This window comes from Simochromis diagramma, unplaced genomic scaffold, assembly GCF_900408965.1.
Source record: "Simochromis diagramma unplaced genomic scaffold, fSimDia1.1 OVJJ01000501.1, whole genome shotgun sequence".
Classification (NCBI taxonomy): Eukaryota; Metazoa; Chordata; class Actinopteri; order Cichliformes; family Cichlidae; genus Simochromis; species Simochromis diagramma.
Genome location: NW_024387320.1, coordinates 1,702,764 through 1,725,707, shown reverse-complemented (window position 1 = coordinate 1,725,707; position 22,944 = coordinate 1,702,764). Strand labels below are relative to the sequence as shown.

Below are 22,944 nucleotides of genomic sequence, written 5' to 3'. Positions count from 1 at the left end.
ACTAACAGTTTTAAATAAGTCGAAACTTAGATAACATCCACAATGACAATGGAAAGTATGACACACCACCCAAGTGTGTAAATTATTGATATAGCCTACAGTGTTTGGTGATTTCTGACTTGAGTCTAGAAGTGATTCTAAATTTTAGCCAGTAACTGACTGAAAATGATTTTCACCCAAATATTAAACACAATTTTTAAAATTGCTCAGTTACTTTAAGACTCTGAAAGTGAGGCGCTTTCTAAAAATGTATTTGGATGCTTCTCGTGGCTTTTTCAAGTGAACTTAAACACTTTTCATCTGGACAGGTGTAATCGAAAAGAAGAAGAACAATCAGTTTATGTTTCTTGTATTCTTGTTTAAATTAAACACTTGTTAACAATGTTAATTTAAGACATACTTAGTGGTGTGTATGAGCATTTTGTAACAGACATAGCCTATTTTTTGTTCGTCACCAGCTTTATCTTCCTCGCTGACTCTTAATTGGATATTTATGTTGATGCCACTAACAGGCATCATAAAACTTGTGTTTAACAAAACTGTACCGTACTGTACAATCAAAGAGGAATGATCATCAAGGAAAAACTTCTGGGATGCAAAAAAAAAAAAACATTTGAAAGCAAATTTCTTAATTCTGTGATCCAAACGAAATACAGGGCAAAGGACCATGTAGTTGCTGACTCCACCTACGGAGTTACGGAGTTACGGAGGGACGTTGTTTTTTCTCACACGCCCTCACAGTATCGGATTTGAAATGTCATCACTTTAGAAACGTGTTTCTAACTTGTTAACTGAACTCAACCCTGTACTGCATGGGTAGCTGCTCGCAGGAAAAAGAAGAGCAAATGGGTGGACTTGTTTGTGTTTTCGGGCGCAGTTATTTCAGGAAAAATTGAAATGTGTTGTTTCTTTTTGACACCTTGCCTGGTGCTGCTGGCTGTGCTCCTGCTGAGCGGTATGTAGAAAGATTTTGTCTTTATTCATGCATGCTTGCACTACAACACAGCTCATATAACTACAGTCATGGATCAAAGGGCAAACGCTAAGAAAGATGGGGTATTTGTAGAAACAGATTCATGTGTCAATCTCAGTCGGCGTGTGCGAAACAGAGCTGTGCGCGTGTATTCAGATTTACGTAACGTAAAAAGAACAGATGTGTGCACCTTAGAACACACACGCATCAACACTACATATGAGCGGGCGGAGGGATCGGGACTCGGGGGCGATCTCCTTGTCTCCACTCCAGGGAAAAGTTAACACCTCCTTGGTCTAGGTGCAGTTTCCCCCTCTAGGGGAAAGGGTACCTGGACCTGGGGTTTAGAGTATGTTTGAGGAGTGTGATTGTGTGTACAGTGTCTATTTATGTCCATCTCGACGTTGGGTGAGTGCTGAGTATGTGTGCATGGCGATGGGAATGGATGTTTGTATCTGTGTGTGCCTGTTTGTCTGTGTCTATTTGTCAGGTTGGGTATTAGACGCCACCTCTCACATCTCAGGCCCTCCAAGCTATGGAGGCCTGTCTCCCCTCACCATCCCTGCCAGTGGCTGACGCACTCAAATAGGGGTGGGTTTTTATAATCGATTTATCGATTAAAATCGATTCTGGCTTGGATAACGTAAAATCGATTCATTAAAATCCTGAATCGATTTTTTAATATAAATTTATTTTGCCCGAAATGCCAGAATCTCAGGTGAAATCTCACAAACTTTCAACAACCACCAAACAGCTAAGACAGTAAATGAGAGCAGGTACACGGATTCTGCACAAAGACTTAAACACACAGCGCAACCCGCGGATCAGAATCAGTTAGATGTCGCCTTTCTCACAGTCGGGGCTGAACGCCGACAGCTCGCTGACTCTGATCTGTCGGCGTGTGTTCACGCCCTTTGTGTTCTTTGTGTTCACGCCCTTTATGCGCTGATTCTAAAGCTGTTAGTTTGATCTCTCTCCAAACAATATTGACCGAACCAGCAGCAAAAGAAGATCCAAACTACGCTTCACATAAACATCATCATGTATTCACTCTGACTTTTACTGTTTTGCTTCCACCATGATGCACAGCTCTCTCTCTCTCTCTCTCTCTGTACTTCATTATTCGCTTGCTTGTTAAGCACAAGTCTACCGTTGTTTACAGCGCTGTCGGCCTACGTTTTTTTTTCGTTTTATATACTTCCGAAAAGAAAACCTAATTTCTGCTGTTCAATACTAAACAAATGTAAACTTTTTAAAATTATGCAAAATGCAAAACGCCGTGTCTCTAATAAAACCCCTGTAACTTCAGAGGTAATGTTCATATGCTGATTAATGGTTTTCTTTCGTTTTTGATGTACTGCAGAATATTTTTATAAATTCTAGGCCAGGAAAATCGCCTTCGTGTTTTTCTGTGTTTTATCCTCAGCTACTTTGACACAAAGGCATCTGCTGTGATGCTCACACCTTTGATAAAGTCTTGCGTGTGTCAGCTTCCTTTTTATTGATACAAAAATATGTAAATGTACTTATCTGAATTATAATATTTCTGACTGTCAAAATTTCCCAGATTCAAATCGAATTGAATCAAATCGAATCGATTCGGGACCTTGTGAATCGGAATTGAATCATTCTAGAAATCAGTGACGATACCCAGCCCTACACTCAAACATTGGTGCGTTGGTGGTTCTTGGTGTCTGTTAGCAGAGACGGGTCTTCCAGCAGAATCTGTATGAATATTGAAGATACTTATTATCTAGACGGAGGAATAATCACACGTGGGGCATCGGCTTTCACCGGAACATTTTACACCAAAAGGTGACTTTGTTTATTGAACTCTCGCGTGCACTCTGCAGCATAACAGGAAGCATCCTTTCAAAATAAACTCACAACAGATGACAATGAGGGCATACCTATTAACTAGCTCAACAGTGTCCGGGCTAGGTGCTCAGGTATGCACCGGCTTCCTTGTCAGGACCTGGCGCCTGTGGCTCGGTCGGGCCCCTTTGGGGGGTGGGGTGCCCTCGGCCTCTGGGCCTGGGGCTCTGCCCACTCTGGCACAGCTGGCTGTCGGCGGAGCTCATGGGCACATCAACAACCGTCCCTGGCTTCTGCTCCGTGGCTGCTGGGTGACCCCTCGTCTGGGGCTCTCCTCAGCTCTTTCCAGGAGGGTGGCACGGTTGCCTCTCTGTCTTCCTTGGATTCTTGCATTCTGGGGATATCTGGATATATGAAATGCCAGGACTGCCAATGAATTAATTACATACACCATTAAATAGTCAATTAAATATGGCAATAAATAATTAAAATGGGAAATAATGGATTAAATATTTATTTTAATTAATTAATTATTGCCACATTTAAAAAATTATTTAATGGTATATTTAATTAATACATTTTGGCACAGTTGACTCCTTCAGGTCTCACCATGAATTTATTTTATCTGTCAACCTCACCCATCAAACTCAGGGGGCGGGGTTAACGCTGATCAAGTCAAAACCATAGCTTTGGCCTGGTAAGTTGGACATGTTGAAACTAACAACTGAACTTTGAAAAACCCTGTTTGTCTGTCACCAAATACCATTTTAATATTTCTTAGCCGAGAATGTAGACTTCAGATGTCTGGTCGGTTTGTTGATGGTTTATAAAAAAAACAAACACCCAGCACGCCCCTGCGGGTGGTTTATCCTTCAAGCTCGGGTCCTCTACCAGAGGCCTGGGAGCTTGAGGGTCCTGCGCAGTATCTTAGCTGTTCCCAGGACTGCGCTCTTCTGGACAGAGATCTCCGATGTTATTCCCGGGATCTGCTGGAGCCACTGGCCTAGCTTGGGAGTCACCGCACCTAGTGCTCCGATTACCACGGGGACCACCATTACCTTCACCCTCCACATCCTCTCGAGCTCTTCTCTGAGCCCTTGGTATTTCTCCAGCTTCTCGTGTTCCTTCTTCCTGATATTGCTGTCATTCGGAACCGCTACAGATTGCCACCATTGTCTGTATTTTTCCATGTTTGTCTGTGAATGCTCACTAACTACTAGAGCTGGGCGATAGAACGATAACGATATGTATTGCGATATAACTTTTTCTCGATAGAAAAATTAAACTATTGCGATAGACCTCGCTGCTCTTGTCCTCTTAAAAAAAACAAAAAAAAAACAAAAAAAACCACAGCCAATCCAAATTAAGTAGCGCAGAGCCGAACCAATCACAGCCACAGCGTCACGTCACGTGACTTGTTACGTACAGCACAAGTGCCAAGCCGCACATGTGTATTTGTTTGGGAAGCAGCCAGCCACCGTACTGCCAGGGTAATGGATGAAATGAGTGTGCCGACTAGAAAAATCAACAGAGCGTGACCGAAGAGAAAACAGATGATGGTTCCAATGCCGGAGAGATTGTCGAAAAGAAGACCCATAGAAGTTCCGTAGTGTGAAGGTATTTCGGCTATTTCAAATCTGACAAAAAACAGAGTAGCGTGCACTGTAAATTGTGCCGAAAGCAAGTCTGGAAATACAATAAACTGGTGCATGCTCAGGCTACGTCCACACGTACCCGGGTATTTTTGAAAACGCAGATTTTTCTATGCGTTTGCACCTTTCGTCCACACGTAAACGGCGTTTTTGGTCACTGAAAACGAAGATTTTTAAAAACTCCGGCCAGGGTGGATATTTTTGAAAACTCAGTTTTTGCATTTACGTGTGGACAGAAAAACGGAGAAAATGCAGCGTCAAAGGTGTGCGCATTTTTTGACGTCACACTGTGCGCCACGTTATTGTTTCGGTGAAATTAATTTCTACAATACTGTTACTGTTAATTGCACTCTCTGCAGTGTTTAAATGCTTACATATACACACAGTTACTGTCCGTCCACACATACGACTCTGTTCTGCTTCTATGCCCCAGCTTTGTTTACTTTTTCCCACCGAGGCTTCTAGACTTCTGATTGGCCAACATTTCTGCACGGTTAGGAATCTAACGCCACCTGCTGCTTTGGCATGTTCATAGCAGCGTTTTCCTTCATTTCTGCCTTTATGTGTGAACGGGATTATTTTTTAAAACGAAAACGGAAAATCTCCGTTTTCAAAAATACCTGTGTACGTGTGGACGTAGCCTCAGTCTCTGACTGGAAGCGCTAATTCGTCATTCGGCTTTTGTCAGACTAAAGTAACTGTTAAAACTGTTTGAAAGGCTAAGCTATACAACAAGGAGAGATTGAGAATTTCCTTTTAGTTCTCAGTTTATTTGATATTGACAAAAGTTAGTCAATTTTGTCTGTTCTTCTGTAAAACAAACTAAGATTTATTTTTAGAATTAATATTTTGTTTCTAAGTGGAATTGACAATTTAGTCTGTTTCGTTTGTTCTATTTTGAAACTTAAACGCTTTAGCGGCTGCCTTTTGTGTAGTTTGCAATATTTGCCTTTATTTATCTGAAAAAGTCTCATGTTCCTTAAGTACATCTACCCTGTTGAACTTATTATGGGAAATAAATATTTAAATAAAAACAAGCTGCTGATTATTTCACATTTTACTTGTGAGCAACGTCACATTTAAATCTTACAAATATAGTTATTTGGCTTATATCGTGATATATATCGTTATCGCCTGAAATGAAAAAAAAAAAACATATCGTGATATGAAAAAATCTTATATCGCCCAGCTCTACTAACTACTAGCTGAGCAATAGTACATCTTGAAAAAGCATGATGCAAACCAAAATTAAAGCCACGGTGTTCAGTCAGTAGCTGGAGCATAAAATATAATACAGCTGACCAATTTTTTTTCCACTACATGATTTTTGATTGTCTCTCCATACAGTGTGAGGTTGAGTCCAGTTTGTCATAAATACCATCAAGTGTTCTTGCAACACATAATGATTAATGTGTTGTGCCTTGCATAAAAAAAACAAAAAACAAAACAGAAGGACAGATACAAGTTAACTTATACTTTAGAGTTTAATCCTGTAAACCTTATTGGGCACTCTATTTCAACTTTTTCAGTTCCCATCATTAATACTTCTTCATTTACTTTACAGCTCTGCAGGTGATTGGTGGAAGCGTGACAGTGGTTCAAGGCGATACAGCTATCTTACCTTGCAAACTCAGACTCACTGACTCCACGGAAGACTTGATACAGATTACCTGGCAGAGGAGGACCAGAGAAAAACCCAGTAATGACAATTTTATCACTGTTGGACCAAGTCAAGAAACACGGTTTGTCAATGGACGTGATGATCGATTTAAATATATCGGGAATTTTAATGACAAAAATGCAACTCTCCAGTTATCCAATGTTGCCCTGAAGGATGAAGGCAGCTACACGTGCATCTTCACCCTGTTTCCAAGTGGAAATCAGAAGACTGAAATACCTCTAAAAGTGACTGGTATGGAAGAAAAAAACAACTTTTATTTAGAATAATTCTCTTTGCGCTTGTGTTTGAAACAGTTACTTTCACCATGTTGCTCGCATGTTAAGTAATTGTGTGCTGTACCTCTCCTAGTGCCTCCTTTCACAAACGTCAAGGACAATCTTCCGACTTTGGGCACAGAAGAGGTTTTATTTGCTACCTGCACGGCTGCTGGATCGAAGCCTCCTGCAGAGGTGAGGTGGCTCACTGGTGCTTTGGGAGACAAAGTGAGGACGACAACAAACTCCATCCAGTATGACAACGGTACGACTACCACAGTCAGCTCTCTTTTTGGTGTTCCTACGAGAGAGATTAACGGTCACAAGGTCCAGTGTGTCATCAGCGGTGACTTCCTGACTAAAGAAATAAGTCTGCCCTTCACCATACAGGTCTACTGTGAGTATCAGCTGCTCATGTAGTTTATTATTTGTCTTCTTTTGTGTCACTGTTGATTTAAAAAAATTTAATGATTTGATCAGATTTTTGTTTAAAACTGTCGTGCATGATACAAGACAAGTCAGAATTATTACCTGAATGTCATGTTGTTCTATTTTAAAAAGGCACGTCGCAGACACACCACCCAGTATTACACTCAGCTGTTTAATTACTAAACTGTAGAAAGTCTGCAAAAACATCTTGGATAATTTCTCTATACTGGTTACTCATTGTTATCTAGCCATGCACATATTTAATGATAAAATACTTTAAAAACAAAAGAAAAGCAAAGTCTGATCATTCAGTGCTTATAATATAGATATTTATAACTCTAAATCATTTTTTGTTAGACAGTAACCCTCACTTACATACTTTCTGCAACAGTAAACATAAAATATTTAAAGTTGTTCTTCTTCTTCAGGATTTTTTTACTTGCCACATCATCTTTGATCTCATGACTTTCCTTTGAGTAAAGGGTCAATTGTCAAAATGTCAAGCAGAAATAGACATTTCAGACAAAATATAAATGAAAACAAATTGCTCTCACAAGGATAATTTGATAATGAGAAAGAGATTTGTTGGGTCAAACCATAAGACAAAACTAGCTGAGGCTATTTTGAAAGAGAAAGCTCATTCAGTAGCTTTGCTTAGTGATGTGGTACATTTGTGGTGTTATGTGTCTGAAAATTCCCTTAAAAGGCAAAACTTGGCATTAGGGCTGCCACAAACGATTATTTTGATAGTCGACTAGTCACCGATTATTTTTGCGATTAGTCGATTAATCAGATCATCATCCATTGGACGTACAGCGTACAGCTTATTGCACCAGCAGCATCTGCTCTTATATAACTATCATTAGCTTACAGCTTGAAGTGTTTGTGCTAACTAAAAATAAAGACAAGATGGTAGTTTATTAATTTTTAATGAAATTTGCAGATTGTTTCGGTGAAGTTTAATAAACTCCTTGCTTTCTAAAATATAACAGGACACCGGAGTCTCACACTTCTGATAATCAGCTGTCTGCTTGACAGTTTTAGCTGTGCAAAAACTATAACTTTAATCTCAGCCAAACCGATTTACTCAGGAACAAATAAAATACTAAAGAAAGCCAAACAATAACATTTTTAAGTTATCTAAGTGACTTATATATATGTTTAACCTGACTAGCGAAAGACGGCGGTGGGTTTGAAAACGATTTGCCGGGAGTCCGGTGTTCTCACGGCTCTAGTTAGCCTTGCCCCCGCCTAGCTAACGAGCTAGTGGGTAACCGACGTCTCCGAAAACGTCGGAGCGCTTTTGAAAATATGTGGTGTCTTGATAAACTGAGCAGATATTTGAGGTTTACACAGCTACATTCTCGCCTGAAAATATGTTAAACGTTTATTTTGTGACCCAGAAAGAATAATAAGAGTAAAGTTAAAACTAACTAGCTGCCGCCATTGTTGACAACTGCGCTGGGCTGCGCTATGAATTCTGGGACACAGCATCTTCTTCTTCGGGGTTTAACGGCAGCTGGCATCCTTGTACATGCAGTGCTGCCATCTTCTGTTTCAGTCCGTTATTACACTCTTAAATCCTACTACGCATTCCTGCGTCCTTTGTGATCTTACAAAGCTTCAAACGATGCGTCGACTATTAAATTAGTCGTCGACAATTTTAATAGTCGACATAATCGTGACTAGTCGACTAATCGTGGCAGCCCTACTTGGCATGCATAGTTGAAAGTGACTGTTGGCAAGCTAGTGACCACTTGGAATGTAGGACTGCCAAAGAAGGATAATAGCATGGTTTCAACTTTTAAAACAGAGGCTATCCTTGATATTTTTTTAGAATCCTGTGAAACAGCACAGCGGTATGCATGCTTTTTGTCAGTGCTTTGATTGATATAAATCGTATCAACAACTAAGAGCATGACACGTGCACATATCCACAGCCCACTTTGTGTGCATCCACAAAGTATTGTAAATCAGTAGCGGTGTCGTGTCAGAATGCAACAAGAAAAAAATGTTTCTCTGAATGAAATTGAAAGTAAACAAAAATTCACCAAAAATGTACTTTATTTAACATTATAGGATTTAAACACGTGTGAAATGTTATTTCTTTATTTCAGGATTAAATCTGTTCTTGTTTTCTTTTTTTGCAGTCTCTCCCACAGAAGTGAACATCAGCCTGATTTCAGAGGACACATTTGAGTGCGTGGCAGAAGCCAACCCAAAAGCTAAATATAACTGGAGCAGGTAATTAATTTGCAGAATGGTTTAACCAAAACATTCCAGTACTCTGTTTTTTTTTTTTAGTTGATCTTAATTATACTGTGTTCAAGATGTGGTTCAAAAAGAATTTAAACTGCACCCTCAGAGTTTGATTTATGTTCTTTGACACAAAAAATAAACCCTGAGAGAGAGGTATTGTATTTAAGGCTATATTACATCATGTAGCAGTATTCAGTGAAACATGTTCCAAAGTAAGGCTTTACTGTAATGACATTACATTATCAGTTATACAGTAATATACCATTAGCACTATACTAAATTCAGTAATATAATTAGTTACTAATATGTTGTTACTTGCATTGCAATTATGCTACAAAGGTTCTTGAGTTAACTGAATGATGGTGGATAGAAAGGGAAAAACAAACATCAACCTTTACTTCATGAGCACTTTGGTACAATCAGCTGGTTTTAATTGGTATGCAGGGTGGAGGAAAATGCTGGAGCAGTCTACAACGTTTGAAGAGTGAAGACATGGATATTTACCGTATTTTCACGACCATAAGGCGCACTTAAAAGTCTTAGATTTTCTTCAAAAAGTGCGGCGCGCCCTATAGCGCGGTGCGCCCTATGTGTTGTAAGGAGGACGTAGTAGAGAACACCATGAGAACGTTAAAGGGTGAAGTGTGGGCGTTGATCGTATATACCGGGACAATCGCACATACCTGTATAAAAGAACAGGTATGTGCATTATGCAGGACATCGTTGTTTTAACAACCCTGAAAATGGCAAAGAGACACGCTTACGAAGCACAGTTTAAACTGAAGGCCATCAGCTACGCGGAGGAACATGGAAATCGAGCAGCGGCGAGAGAATTTAAGATTAACGAATCGATGGTTCGCAAATGGAGGAAGCTGGAAAACAAGCTCCGGCAGGTCAAGAAAACGCAGCGGAGTTTCCGCGGACATAAGGCGAGGTGGCTCGAGTTGGAGGAAAGACTCGAGCGGTGGATCATCGAGCAAAGAGCGAGCGGGAGAAGCGTTTCGACGGTCACCATTCGGCTAAAAGCAGTTTCACTAGCTGAAGAGATGAACATTGAACATTTCCAAGGAGGTCCGTCTTGGTGCTTTCGTTTTATGAAACGGTGCCATTTTTCCATCCGGACCAGGACTACGGTAGCGCAGCAACTTCCAGCGGATTATAAGGAAAAGCTGGCCATCTTCCGCTCCTACTGCAGCAAACACATCGGCGACAAAAACATCCAGCCCAGCCACATCACAAACATGGACGAGGTCCCGCTCACTTTTGACATCCCGGTGAGTCACACTGTGGAGAAGAATGGGACCAGCACGGTAGCGATACGCACAACGGGGTATGAAAAGTCTTCTTTTACTGTTGTGCTTGGCTGCCATGCTAATGGACAGAAACTGCCGCCTATGGTGATTTTTAAGCGAAAGACTTTGCCTAAAGAGAAGTTTCCAGCAGAAATCATCATTAAGGCAAATGAAAAGGGCTGGATGGATGAGGAAATGATGAAAGACTGGCTGAGGGAGGTGTATGTAAGGAGACCAGGTGGTTTTTTCCACGCATCACCATCGCTGTTGATCTGTGACTCTATGCGTGCCCATCTCACAGCCGATGTGAAAAAACTTGTGAAGCAAATGAACTGTGAGCTTGCTGTCATTCCGGGAGGCCTGACAAAGGAACTCCAACCGCTGGACATCGGTGTGAACCGCCCGTTCAAAGTAAGGCTGTGAGCGGCCTGGGAGCGATGGATGACCGGTGGAGACCACAGTTTCACTAAGAGTGGAAGGCAGCGCCGGGCGAGTTACGCCACAATTTGCCAATGGATTGTAGATGCTTGGGCTAACATGTCTGCTGGCACTGTTGTTCGAGCTTTCGCAAAAGCCGGCATCGTTTCCGAGGAGCCGCACGGCACGGAAAGTGACTCTGACGGTGAAGACAGTGAACCTGGCATGTTTGATGGAGATTTAGCGCAGCTGTTCAATTCAGACACAGAGGATGAGGACTTCGATGGGTTTGATTGATGATAAAAATGTGAGTACCAAACTTTGTTTTGCTCCTGCTTTATTTTTAAATACGCACACTTTTGTATGCTTGTGTGTTGTTGATGATGACGATTATTGGTAATAAAAATGTGAGTACCAAACTCAGTTTTGCTCCTGCTTTATTTTTAAATATGCACACTTGTATGCTTGTGTGTTGTTGATGATGACGATTACCGGCAATAGAAATGTGAGTAAGGTACCGAATTCAGGTTTGCTCCCGCTTTATTTTTAAATACGCATACGGTACTTGTATGCGCCCTATGGTCCAGTGCGCCTTATGTGTGTGTTAAATACAGTAAGGGCACACATAACTGAGACTGCGCCTTTTAGCACAGTGCGCCTTATGGTCGTGAAAATACGGTATTTGTTTTATTGCACTAAAGTAGCAGAGTGCAGTGGTAAAGTGCAAACTGCACCCTGTATCCAGCATAGGCCAGTGTTTCCCAACCATTTGGAGCCACGGAACATTTGGAGCCACGGAACATTTTTCATGTTAGAAAAATCACAGCACACCACCAAACAAAATGTCACAAAAGCATTCAGATAATTTTTCTCTGCGCACCAGGTATAGTGGAAGTGGTTCATTTTGTTCCCAGTATACCTTTTTTGCTTTCTTTTGCCCACTACTCATGTTAGGGCCTTCATCTGGGGACCAAGGTCAGACTGACCTTTTGACTTTTTCCTTTTCAAATATTTATCTGTTGCTATTATGCGCTGCATGTCTCACAGTATGACAATTATATAATTTCGTCTTTGTCTTCTTCTGTTTAACTGGCAGTTGCAAATCCATTTAATTGGATGAAGTAGTTGTACTGCCCTCTAGTGGAAGAGAATGTAATTGTTCTGTCCGTTACTCACGCCGATCGCTTAGAGCAGTGGTTCCCAAACTTTTTTCGCCGGGCCCGCCTTTGTTTTACAGAAAATGTTGCCCCCCCACCCCCACCCCGCGTGCGCACGCGCACACACACGCACACACTTACACATCCTCCAACCACACACACCCATATTTTGCTCAATTGCGGTTTATTTCACACCTCAAACATTTAGTAAACAATTAAACAAATACAAGTAATCTGCAGGTAGTAAGAAAATAAACTACTAACTCTTTTACGCTACGTCCGCACCTACACGGGTATTTTTGAAAACGCAGCTGTTTCGTCTTCAGGTTTTACACGCTTACATATAAACACGCAGTTACTGTCCCTCTTTTTAGAAAGGCAGAGGCGTCATGGTATAATTATTTTACATGTAGTTGTTTTTTTCCTGTGTAATAATATTCAACATTGCTATCAATACATTTTTCAATGCATTTTCCTCTCTGTGCAAAATGGGTTTAAAAACATAAACAGCTGTGGGATACTGTTTGTCCGTGATTTAGACAGGGGGAACAAATCGTGGCAGGATCAGCCTGATGTTATCTGTATCCCACTGTAACTTTACTGTATAAAGAGCTAACATCTCCAAAATGTCAAGAGTAGTTAGTCATTACAACAAGTGTTTGTGAACTAAAAATCAAGAATGTGGGATGTTGTTTGTCCGTGATTTGGAGAGCCCAGCGCTGCTCCCGACGAAGGGAAAACCAATTTTGCAGGGGAGACCTACCTTGGCACTTGTTCAGGTGAAACCAAAGGGAAGATATGCTTCACCATATTTTCTAGTCTTTGGCTTAGAATGAAGTTGATTTGGAAACATATTCAGCTATGCTTAATCTCCTGCTTTGCGTTTGTGTAGGCGCCCCATGCTAGCAGTGTCCAAGCGTTGTTTTTTTGTTTTGTTTTTTTCCTTTTCATACTGCGCCCCCCCCTGCAATGGCTCTGCGCCCCCCCCCCCCCCCAGGGGGTGGGCCCCACACTTTGGGAAGGTCTGGCTTAGAGTACTAATTAGTACTAACCAGATAATCTTCCACAGCACACCTGATCATTTTTCAAGGTACAGCTATGTGCCACGGCACAGCTGTTGGGAAACACTGGCCTAGGCCAGCGGTCCCCACCCTTTTTTGCGCCACGGACCAGTATATGTCTGACATTATTTTCATGGACTGGCTTTTCAGGTGTCGCGGATAAATACAACAAAATAAAACCAGTACCAGTACCAAAAAAAGAAGATTTTTCAGAACTCACGGGAAAAGACTCAGGGAAACAGAGTTAATGATAAAAACGATAAAAATAAAATAACAAACTGCTAAAAACCCTCAAAACCGTAAATTTTACACCCGAGCCTCAACTCTTGCGGCCTGGTACTAAACGACTGATGGACCGGTACTAGTCCGTGACCCGGGAGTTGTAGACAGCTGGCCTAGACTAGAGCACATAGACAGCCTTACTTTGGAACACATACTCAGCTCATAAGCAGAGTGTGAAGTAAGCAGTCTTGGCCAAGTCCAACACTCACTCGGAACGGATTTGACTTAGTACTAGCAAAATGGACCAGCTCTTACTACAGTTGTACAAGGACCAAATAACAAGAGGAGCGTAATGATAGACCATAAATATCGAATTCCTGGATTACTATTCACAGGATCACCGCCCTGAACCTCCACCCGCCATTGAAGAGGTGTTTCAACTAAGTCCCCAACGGCATCCAAAGACAGCATCCTCAGCCACCGCCCAATACAGACTGCACCCAATATCTATGGTGCCTCCATGGGTGGTGAGCACTTAGGAGGGGAAGGCCAATGCTCTCCATGGTATTAGGATATGTTGCAGTTCAAATTTGCCATAAAAGGATATCTTCCTTTATAAAGTATTTATTTTACTGAAATTGCCAAGTCTTATTGCATTGATCCACATGCACAAAATAAACTTGTTAACATAATCTTTGACTTTAACGTTTTAGCGCAATGTAGCTCAATTATTTCGAATTAGGACTAATCTCGCTTTAACCATTTTTTACTGTGCAATTAAAAAAAAGTAACCTTGGCAGAACCCCTCTCATGCACTTTTAAGATTTCTGAAAGTTAACAAGTAAAGCTTCAAACTTTTCTTCTCCAATTAATTGAAAAAACACTGACATCACAAAAAAAAAACCCAAGCAAAATAAAGTGTATCAATAAAGATGATAGTTTACAATTAATATATAAAAAAATATATGAAAACATGTTTAAAAAATTCTAACATAGGTTTAGATCGAAATTCTAAACTTTTCAATCTAAAGAGAAACATTTCAAACAGAGAGCTCAAGGGTGAAATTGCTACTTTGAATCTGAAAGAAAATTAAGAAAATAAAATACACTTAATGGTGACAACTTAATGAGAACGCAAAAGCTTTTAAAAGGGAAAGGCGTCAGCGTGTGATCATGACCTTCCTGTTCAAAGGGTTTGTGTGAGTATGTTCGAGGTCATGAGGTGCACTCCCTGTGGCTTTGTCATCAGGAAAGTTGGTATGTGACTGTGGAAACAACTCCCTATATGACTCTCCCTTCAGGTAAAACAAGACACAAAGGTTAATTCACTTTTTTACTGACAACAGACAAAGACAACTTCACCTGGCAAGGTGGAGTTTATTGACTGTTACTCAACAATCCAGCCTTGATTGAAGCGCATCCACTCAGTTCATTTGTAAGCCCATGATGAGGATGATTAGCATCAGGTGCCAGGTGAGTGTGATCACCTGGCAGATATGGCTGGCTTCAGGGAGGGAAAACTTTCCAGGCCCGGTGTTGCACGAAGGCATGAACACCGCCATACGCATACAGAAGAAAATGAGGGATCGGGAACAGACAAAAAAACTTAAAAACCCCCAGATATGATAGGTCGAGTAGCGAGGACTGGCGAACCATGACACTACAACTGCATATACTATTTTCTCATTGCTTGACCAGAGACACACGAGTAGAAAGTAGTTTCATCTCTCTTTTCTGTATCCGTGCTGGGATGAAGGCTGTTATATTGATTCTTTTGCAATGGTTTTATTCAGTAACTCTCAATCAGTTTGGTTTTGAGGCTCTTGTTTATTTCTTCACAACAACCTGATATTTTATTACATAAAGACTTGGTGTTTCTGTTCTGGGTTTAATATAAATGGAACGTGATTGATAATGATTTGATGTGTTGCGGTCCTGACGTCTGTGAATTTGAGATCTGAAGATTTAATTTTAGATTCATATAACATTGGTGATACTGCTTAATGCTTTCATGTTAGAACGGTTGATGCATTCCTTTTATGTGTGTGCGGGAATGCAGAGATATTGCCCATATACATGCCCATTAAGGTTGGATCGACTTAACTATTGTCATTTTATACACATACCAAACGTGAGCAGGGCAGTATGTGGGAGTTTGTTTATCTTTGTAACCTCTGTACCTCTGCATCATGCTGGTTTTAGTTATTGTTTAAAAATGGTCAATGATCAACCTGAGTGTAGGAACTCTTTATCAATCTGTGGTATGCAACTTAACAAAAGTTAAGCCACTGCTATGCTGTCTTATTCTGCAGAAACCATATTCACAGTCAAAGCGTTGCATGCTTTATATGGCGTGTAACATCTGGTCTGATAACCCTTTGCTTATTAATGCACTCCTCCCAAGGGTGGCTATCTCCAATACTACAGGGCATTATAATTATTATATAAATTATACCAAATTAAAACTACTCTGCAACCTACCTCCTGCAGAAAGAAATACTCCTGTCTGCTTGTTTGTTTTGAGGGACAACATTTTTGGTTGATATCATTAACTCGTCAGAGGAGCTGAATCCCATTTTTTCCCTCTAAGATAACTACAAAAACTGTCCATCAAAAGCAAGATACAAAACTTCGTGGCAGAATTGCACTTGAAAACTAAATATTGCCAGTAAATACACAAGTAGGTCCATTTCAGTATAAGAAAATTATGTGTAACAGAAAGGCCAGTTCAAACTTGTTTGAAAGCATCTGGAAGTATTGCAGCTCTGTTGTTTTGGCTGTCCAGGAGCTCTGGAGAGGTATGTAGGCTGATTCAGCTCAGCAGAAAGAAACCACTTCTCAAATCAGAGCCATTAGGCCTTGTGTTGGCCAATAATATGGATAACACATTCAGAAAGCAAATGATTTATTGGACTGTTTTACAGCTTTAAAAAGAGTTGGCACGCATTAAGCAATCATCCTTTCAGGTAGATAAAAGTACAGAATTGCCTGTTTGTTCTCATTTACAGGATGTGTGCACAGTTCATATTGAAAGTTGATAGTCCATTAAACTGCACTGGTGTCACTCAGTAGTCTTTCTTGGGCTCTCTGTCTATAGTTTACTGCTGATGATCCATTAGATGTGAGGAATTCCTGGTGAATGCCGTGTTTGTGTTAGTCTTGCTTTATGTTTATTGCTCTAAAGCTACACTAGGGATTAAGACTAGTTCTTTCTGTTGGAGTTATTGAGCGCTATGTGGACCCTGTGGAGAAACAGAAGTTTTATTTTCTGATATCCAAACCTGCTTTTGTTTAGATGTGACCTATTGAATCGTCCAATCAATGCACTACATAAGGCAATAAAAACTAATTCAAAAGGGAAAATTGCTTTAAATTTGATTCTTTTAACTTCTAAAATGGTGAACAAGATGGTACACAGTACAAAACATTACTAAAACTAAAATTTTCTGCCCAAGAAAGAAATGATGTAACATGTAAGGTTAGCTTTACTTTTGCATTCATAAAATGAAATGAAACAATACAGTATCTTGGGGTGAGCAATGAAAGACAAATGGCTAATAATTGAAATTAACGTGAGTTTTGACGCAACTCACAGTTTTCTGCCCTCTCTGTACATCTCACATTAAAGTTTGTTCATGTTTTTCCAGATCTGGCCAGCCTTTGCTGGAGTCTGCTGTCAAAGTAGAGGGTGCGACGCTACAACTGCTGAGTCTGACCTCTGGTCTAAACGGCCTCTATCGATGTGAAGCATCTAATCCACATGGAAGTAAACACAGTCAGCTGTATGTGCATGTGGCATCAGGTGAGGTCAGCTTGAATTTAGCTATGCAGTTTGTTCAAATCTTTCTGGATTTGTTTCTGACTTTTGGATTTGAACTGATGTTTTGCCATTTTGATTTTATTCTGTTTCCTGGTGCTACTCCTCCACAAGTTTATATAAATACATACTTGAACATCTAAAATTTGAGTAAAACCTCTCCTTATGGAGCTTCAATGATTTTCCAGCCATGCCCAAAAAACATGTTAGAATGCCTTTGTAAACATCTAATTTAGCCTAAACTACAACCTGCATTCAAAAGAAATATCATTCAAGTCACCACTGAAGCGTAGACCACCATATCAAGTTTGTTTCGTGTTTCTTTGATTTACTTTTGCGTAACAAATCTTGTCAGTACAAGTTATTAATGTGTTCAGTGGAGGTGTTGCATGGTGTTTGAATACCATCTGGGCCATCTAAATGTGAAAATATAAAACTGAATTCCAGGAAACTGGGAATTCATTATATTCTTCCTTTTTGTGTCCCTGCAGGAACTTGCTCTACTGCTTGGACTATATTTGGCCTTTTGGTTTCCCTCAATGTCATTGGAGCTGCAGTATGGGGCTTTTCTAAATCTGGATATTTTAAAAAGTATGTAGAACAATGACTCCACAGATACTTAATATGTAGCACAATATCGAGTACTTCTCATGTGAAACCATAGTCGCACGATGTACAAATAGGTACATAAAAAAAAAACAACAACAAAAACTAGTGTCGTTGCAGTGCAGACTCTGAGGTTGGACAGTAATATTTGTTCCTTTATATACAATTCTCAGTTGTCTTATTATATTTTGAAGGTCTCAAATATAATTCAGCATTTGCCTCTAAAACTGTTGCAGAAGAGTGTGGGCTGCACTATAAATTAAACGGGTAAAAAGTCTGGAGAGGATTCCAAGTGTTACATTTGCACCCTGGAAGCTTTTTCTGTGAACTTCCAACATGTATGTATCGGTCTCAGTGCAAGATAAACAGAATGGAGTCTAAGGAGCTTGGAAAGAAAAGCGTCTGGACTTCTTTAAGTTGATTGAAGACGTTTCATTTCTCATCCGAGAAGCTTCTTCAGTTCTAAGAGTCAAATGGTGGAGAGTCCCAGATTTAAACCCAGTGGGAGACCTGCGGCAGAACTAAGCTCAGAGTGGGGCGGTCGTCTGCCGCGACTGATTGGGAAGAGAATTTGAAGGACTTGACAATACTTGTAAACTTGTTGTATATTCACCTGAATACAGCAAATTCAGTCAGTGCCTCACAGTGAGGACAAAATAAATGCATAAAGATCAACAATAAATATGTCATAGTGCTGGGTCATATACCCAGCGTTTTGTGTTTAGTATGATTACTGTCTTCTGTTCTAATTTATTCTGATTTTGGTATCCTGTGTCCTCCCCTTGTGCCCTGTTTGTTTCCCGGAGTTTGTGTTTGTGATTGTCCTGTTTTATTTTGAAGGTCTGTGTCTGGTGTCACTGTGTTCAGCTTGTATCCTCCGGTAATCTTGTGTATTAGGACCAGCTGTGCTTCCCACCTGTGTGTCATTACCTGGTCTCTGTATATATATGTGTGTGTGTGTATATATATATATATATATATTTTGTGGGTGTCGGTCTGTGCTCGTTGTCGGCTCGTCTGTGCTTCATGGTGTTCTTTTCTTTAGTCTGCTTCTCTCTGCCCCTCACCCTGTCTCGTATGATCTCAGGTTTGCTATTTAGTTTTCCCAGTTTGTTCAGTAGCTTCTCTCTTCTTACTTCCTGCTTTTGTCACTCTGCCACTTGTAAATAAACTCTCACTCATATCATCAGTCATTGCCTGCATTTTGGGTCCTTTTCCTCCAACACTACACGGCCCGGCAGCCGTGACAAAATATCTGAAAACAGAAAAGAATCACAAAAGGAGGAAAAGAGAATTAAAAACTAAGATGTGGTGGGATACAGAGACAAAGTTGTTATTGCTCCTAAAAGTTCCTAACCTAACCGTAAAATGCAAACACTATGTCTTTTGTATTTTTTCACAGGTGGTATCATCTAGTTTCAAAAGATTCTAAAAATGGGACTAATAGCCAAAGAGAAATACTCCAGGAAAAGGTAAAAGTCTTTTTTGTTTCCCACAATTTTAAACATCACCCTAAATATATGTGTGCATAATTTAAGGTATCCAATTACTGGAGATAGAGTTTAATTATGTACAATTAATTTTATTCAATTTTCTTCTTAAAATATCTGAGCCCCTTAGCAGTAAAATTATTATTATTGTGTTTTGAATATTCTAGGAGTAAAGTTTAAATAGTCCTTGTAAAATCTTGCATATTCAGTCATAACTAAAATGCCGCTTTATACAAAGGATCTGAATTGTCTCTCTCAGGGATCTCAGCTGACAGCTGTGGAAAGCAGAAATGGATAATACAGCACCTGTACTGAGGGCTCCACCAACGTGTCATTGCAGACTGAGGAATAAACAGATAAGGACCAGGTTAAAGTACTTGGTATCATTTACATTCCTCCCCCATTGACATTTCTCCATTTATGAATGTTAGGACCTCATGACATCCTCACTGAGTCTGATTTGACAGTTTCATCAACATGGGCAGTAGTAGTCCACCGAGTAGTTAACTGATATCATTTTGTAGAGCTGTGGCAATGCTCCTACCTCTGCTGCTGGGTCAATACTCTTGTATATTATTGTTCAGTATTCATGTAATACACTGTGCTGAGAGATGCAGAGCAAACGTTTTGCAACAGCATGTATGAATATGCTGTCCTGGAGCAGCTGAACTATGTCTGGCTTCAGGTAGGGCTGCTCAATTAATCGAATTTTAATCATGATTACGATCTGGGCTTTCAACGATCATTAAAAATGACTGAGCCGATTATTAGCCCCTCCCTTGTGCTTTACTCTCGCACTGCTCCGTGTGGCAAATCGAGCGCACCTCTCTGCATTTCAAACACGCGTCACAACAATTAAGAGGACCCGAGGGAAGCTCGGAAAGCTAAGCAGAAGTTATTTGGAGAGGAGAGTGACTGCCGTTGGTTGAAAAGAGAGGTAAAAAAAAAAAAAAACTTCAGTGGTGTGGAAACATTATGGGTTCGGAGTCAGACGTGGATCAAGTAGACACAGTGTGTAAACTTTGCTACGGTGTCGTAGCTGCACCACGGAGCAACACTGCAAAGTTCACTAAACATAGATGCTTACATTTTTCATTTATTTCTTATATTGTAAACATTTGCACTGTTATCAGTATTTGCACACTATTTTATATTATTTTTTAAAGTCATTATTCAATACATTGTTATTGTTAACCCTTTAAAGCCGGTCAGAGCGGCACGCTCCAGTTTGTGTAACTATTTTTAAATCCCTGTAGAACCTGAACCGTGTAAGCTAGCGCAATAATTTTTTTGCATATGAAACCAGAGGAGTTGTACTTACATCTCATGCCATCAGCTTGTCCTCGGTCACGGTTTCCTTCCACATATAGCTTTGCAAAAATTGCATAAAAAGCGCTTACAGGAACAAAAACATAATATTCCAGAAACATGCTTTGCCGATCCGATCAGCTGTTTGTAACACTTCCCACACTGAAACAGACGTCAGCGCGAACTATCGCATGTCCGCCATTTTTGTGGAAAATGTAGTTTTTTTTACTTGTAGGCCTTAAAAGCCTATACTGGTGTTTTTATAAGTCATGTTTGACTTTTCTGAATAGTTTCTGGGATGCTTAGAACTCGAATTGCACTGCTAGAAATAGTTTATTTTGATGCACATGCTGTTTTCTTTGCAAATTTGCATCATAGGATTGTTTTCGTTTTTCTTGCAGTATATAAAAATTGCTGTATCTCCAAAATAAAACTATGAAGACACTCAAAATAAATTTCCTGTTGTTGTAAACTATTTTTTGCAACTTTTTTGTATTTAAAGTTTTGAGGGACAAAACTCTTAAATTTCTCCAAGTAGAAATATATGTATAAAAAAACAAAAACGATTTTCAATTTTTTTGTAGTTTATTGCACTTTTTTTGCAATTAATGTAGTTACTATGGACTTAATGCATGCATATTATTAAAATATGGGCTATAACAGTTGTATTGATGTATAGCAACTTGAAATGCTCCCAAAAATGGCTCTACAACATGTAAAAAAAATAATATAAGCTCTGGCGGACTTGGTTCTATGGTAGGTCTTAAAGGGTTAAATAAATATTGTCAAATAATCGAGATCTCAATTTCAGTGAAAATAATCGTGATTATCATTTTTGCCATAATCGAGCAGCCCTAACGTCAGGTACCATCTCATGCTACCAGTCATGGATACTAGCAAAACTACAGACAACTCAGTCAGGATGGATGAGAGAGTAAGAGTAAAGTAAATAAAAAGTGAAATGAATGACCAGAAATGGATGTGGACAGATGGATATTTTTCAGTTTATTCAACTGAATTCCATCTTGCAAAGTTTTGGTTGTTAATGACTGCTTGGTTTTAAAATGCAGCAACCAGCAAAGCTTCTCCTGCGTGTCATATAGTTTGGACTAACTGTTGTTGTTGTTTCTTGTTTTGTTTTCAGTGGAGGGGGGTGGGTGTTTGTTTGTGGCAACTTTTTTTTTAAAGCCTTAAATCATTTAAGTGTGCTGTTTGCTTTGTTTTAAATTAACCAGCTTTAAGTTACTGTTTACATTTACATTTTGTTTCTTTCCTGAAATTTCAACACTGCATTTTTTGTTTGTTTTGTAATTATCTTTATGAAGTGTTACATTGTTGATGTTTTTACTCCTTTTAAAAAATTTTTTTAATTGTAATCGCATAAATATTATAAGGACTTCCTCAGTTCCTCAGTACTAGGGATGGGTATCGTTTAGGTTTTATCCGATACCGGTGCCAAACCAGTACTTTTGAAATGGTGCCGGTGCTCAAACGGTGCTCAAACCGGTGCTTAAAGAATGGAGAACACAAAATTGGTCCAAAAACCTCTCGTGTTCAGCTGTTTTTTTTGTGCAGATAACAATGTTAGCCTTTTCTGCAGCTATGGGGCATATATGGTATCATTCTTGGCTGGAAGCAGTGCTTAAACAATGGAAAAAACACAGACTTTGTCCAAAAACCTCTCATGTTTAACTGTTTTCCACTTTTTCTTTGGTCATTTTAGCCTTTTTGGGGTGAGGGGAGTATCTGCAATCAAACAAGAAGACAGACACAAGTAGCTATGATGATGTTTGCTAGTTCACTTTACATGCATTAATGTAACAACGTGGTTAGCCTACTCGACGTAAATTACACACGAACAACATTAAGCTACTCACGCAGAGAAGAACGGCTGCTGCTGCTGCCATCATCATCCGTCATCATTTCTGCTACACTGGCAGGGCTAGGGGCCAGGACTCTCCTCTTCGGGTTTTTGGGGGATGTTGCTAACTCCGGATCCGATAACAGGCACCACACCTGCAGTAGATGTGCACGGTGTGAGGTCCCGCAGCAAGCTATCAAATACGGCGCATTTCTCGGCTTTTAAAAAAAAAACGCTATGCGTCGCCAGGTGTTTCATTGGATTTGAGGTGTTACCTCCTTTGACAGTATCACAGTATCAGCTTAAAGCACTTGTTGCAGGCTGCTGAGTTTGCATATTTTGCTGTGAAGTACAGCCAGACTTTTGACCGCTTCACCTTGGGCATTTTTAATCTGTAGCTCTGCTCTAAAAGAACGTACGTACCTGGACCCGCCTACTATCCTCGGAAACGTAAAATGATTGGCTAGAATCTAAAGTGTATCACAGCTCAGGAAAAAAATAAAGCACCGAAATGTGCGCTGCTTTTCGGTCTGGTTACTACCGTTTATGACAGAACCGGTGCCATGATGGCACCGGATACCGGTACCCATCCCTACTCAGTACACATATTTTTAGTGTATATATCACACCTGTCATCCATGATAATACAA

General features: G+C 40.0%; 1 protein-coding gene across 1 annotated transcript; it reads left to right on the top strand.

Annotated features, from left to right (window-relative positions):
• Positions 1-741: 741 nt before the first annotated feature.
• LOC120717510 (poliovirus receptor-like) lies at positions 742-19,909 on the top strand. The gene is made up of 8 exons (XM_040005576.1): positions 742-955; positions 6,005-6,352; positions 6,470-6,772; positions 8,955-9,048; positions 16,860-17,014; positions 17,521-17,620; positions 19,038-19,107; positions 19,385-19,909. The coding sequence occupies exons 1-8, from the start codon at positions 898-900 to the stop codon at positions 19,421-19,423; spliced, it is 1,167 nt and encodes a 388-aa protein (XP_039861510.1). The 5' UTR covers positions 742-897; the 3' UTR covers positions 19,424-19,909.
• Positions 19,910-22,944: the final 3,035 nt, after the last annotated feature.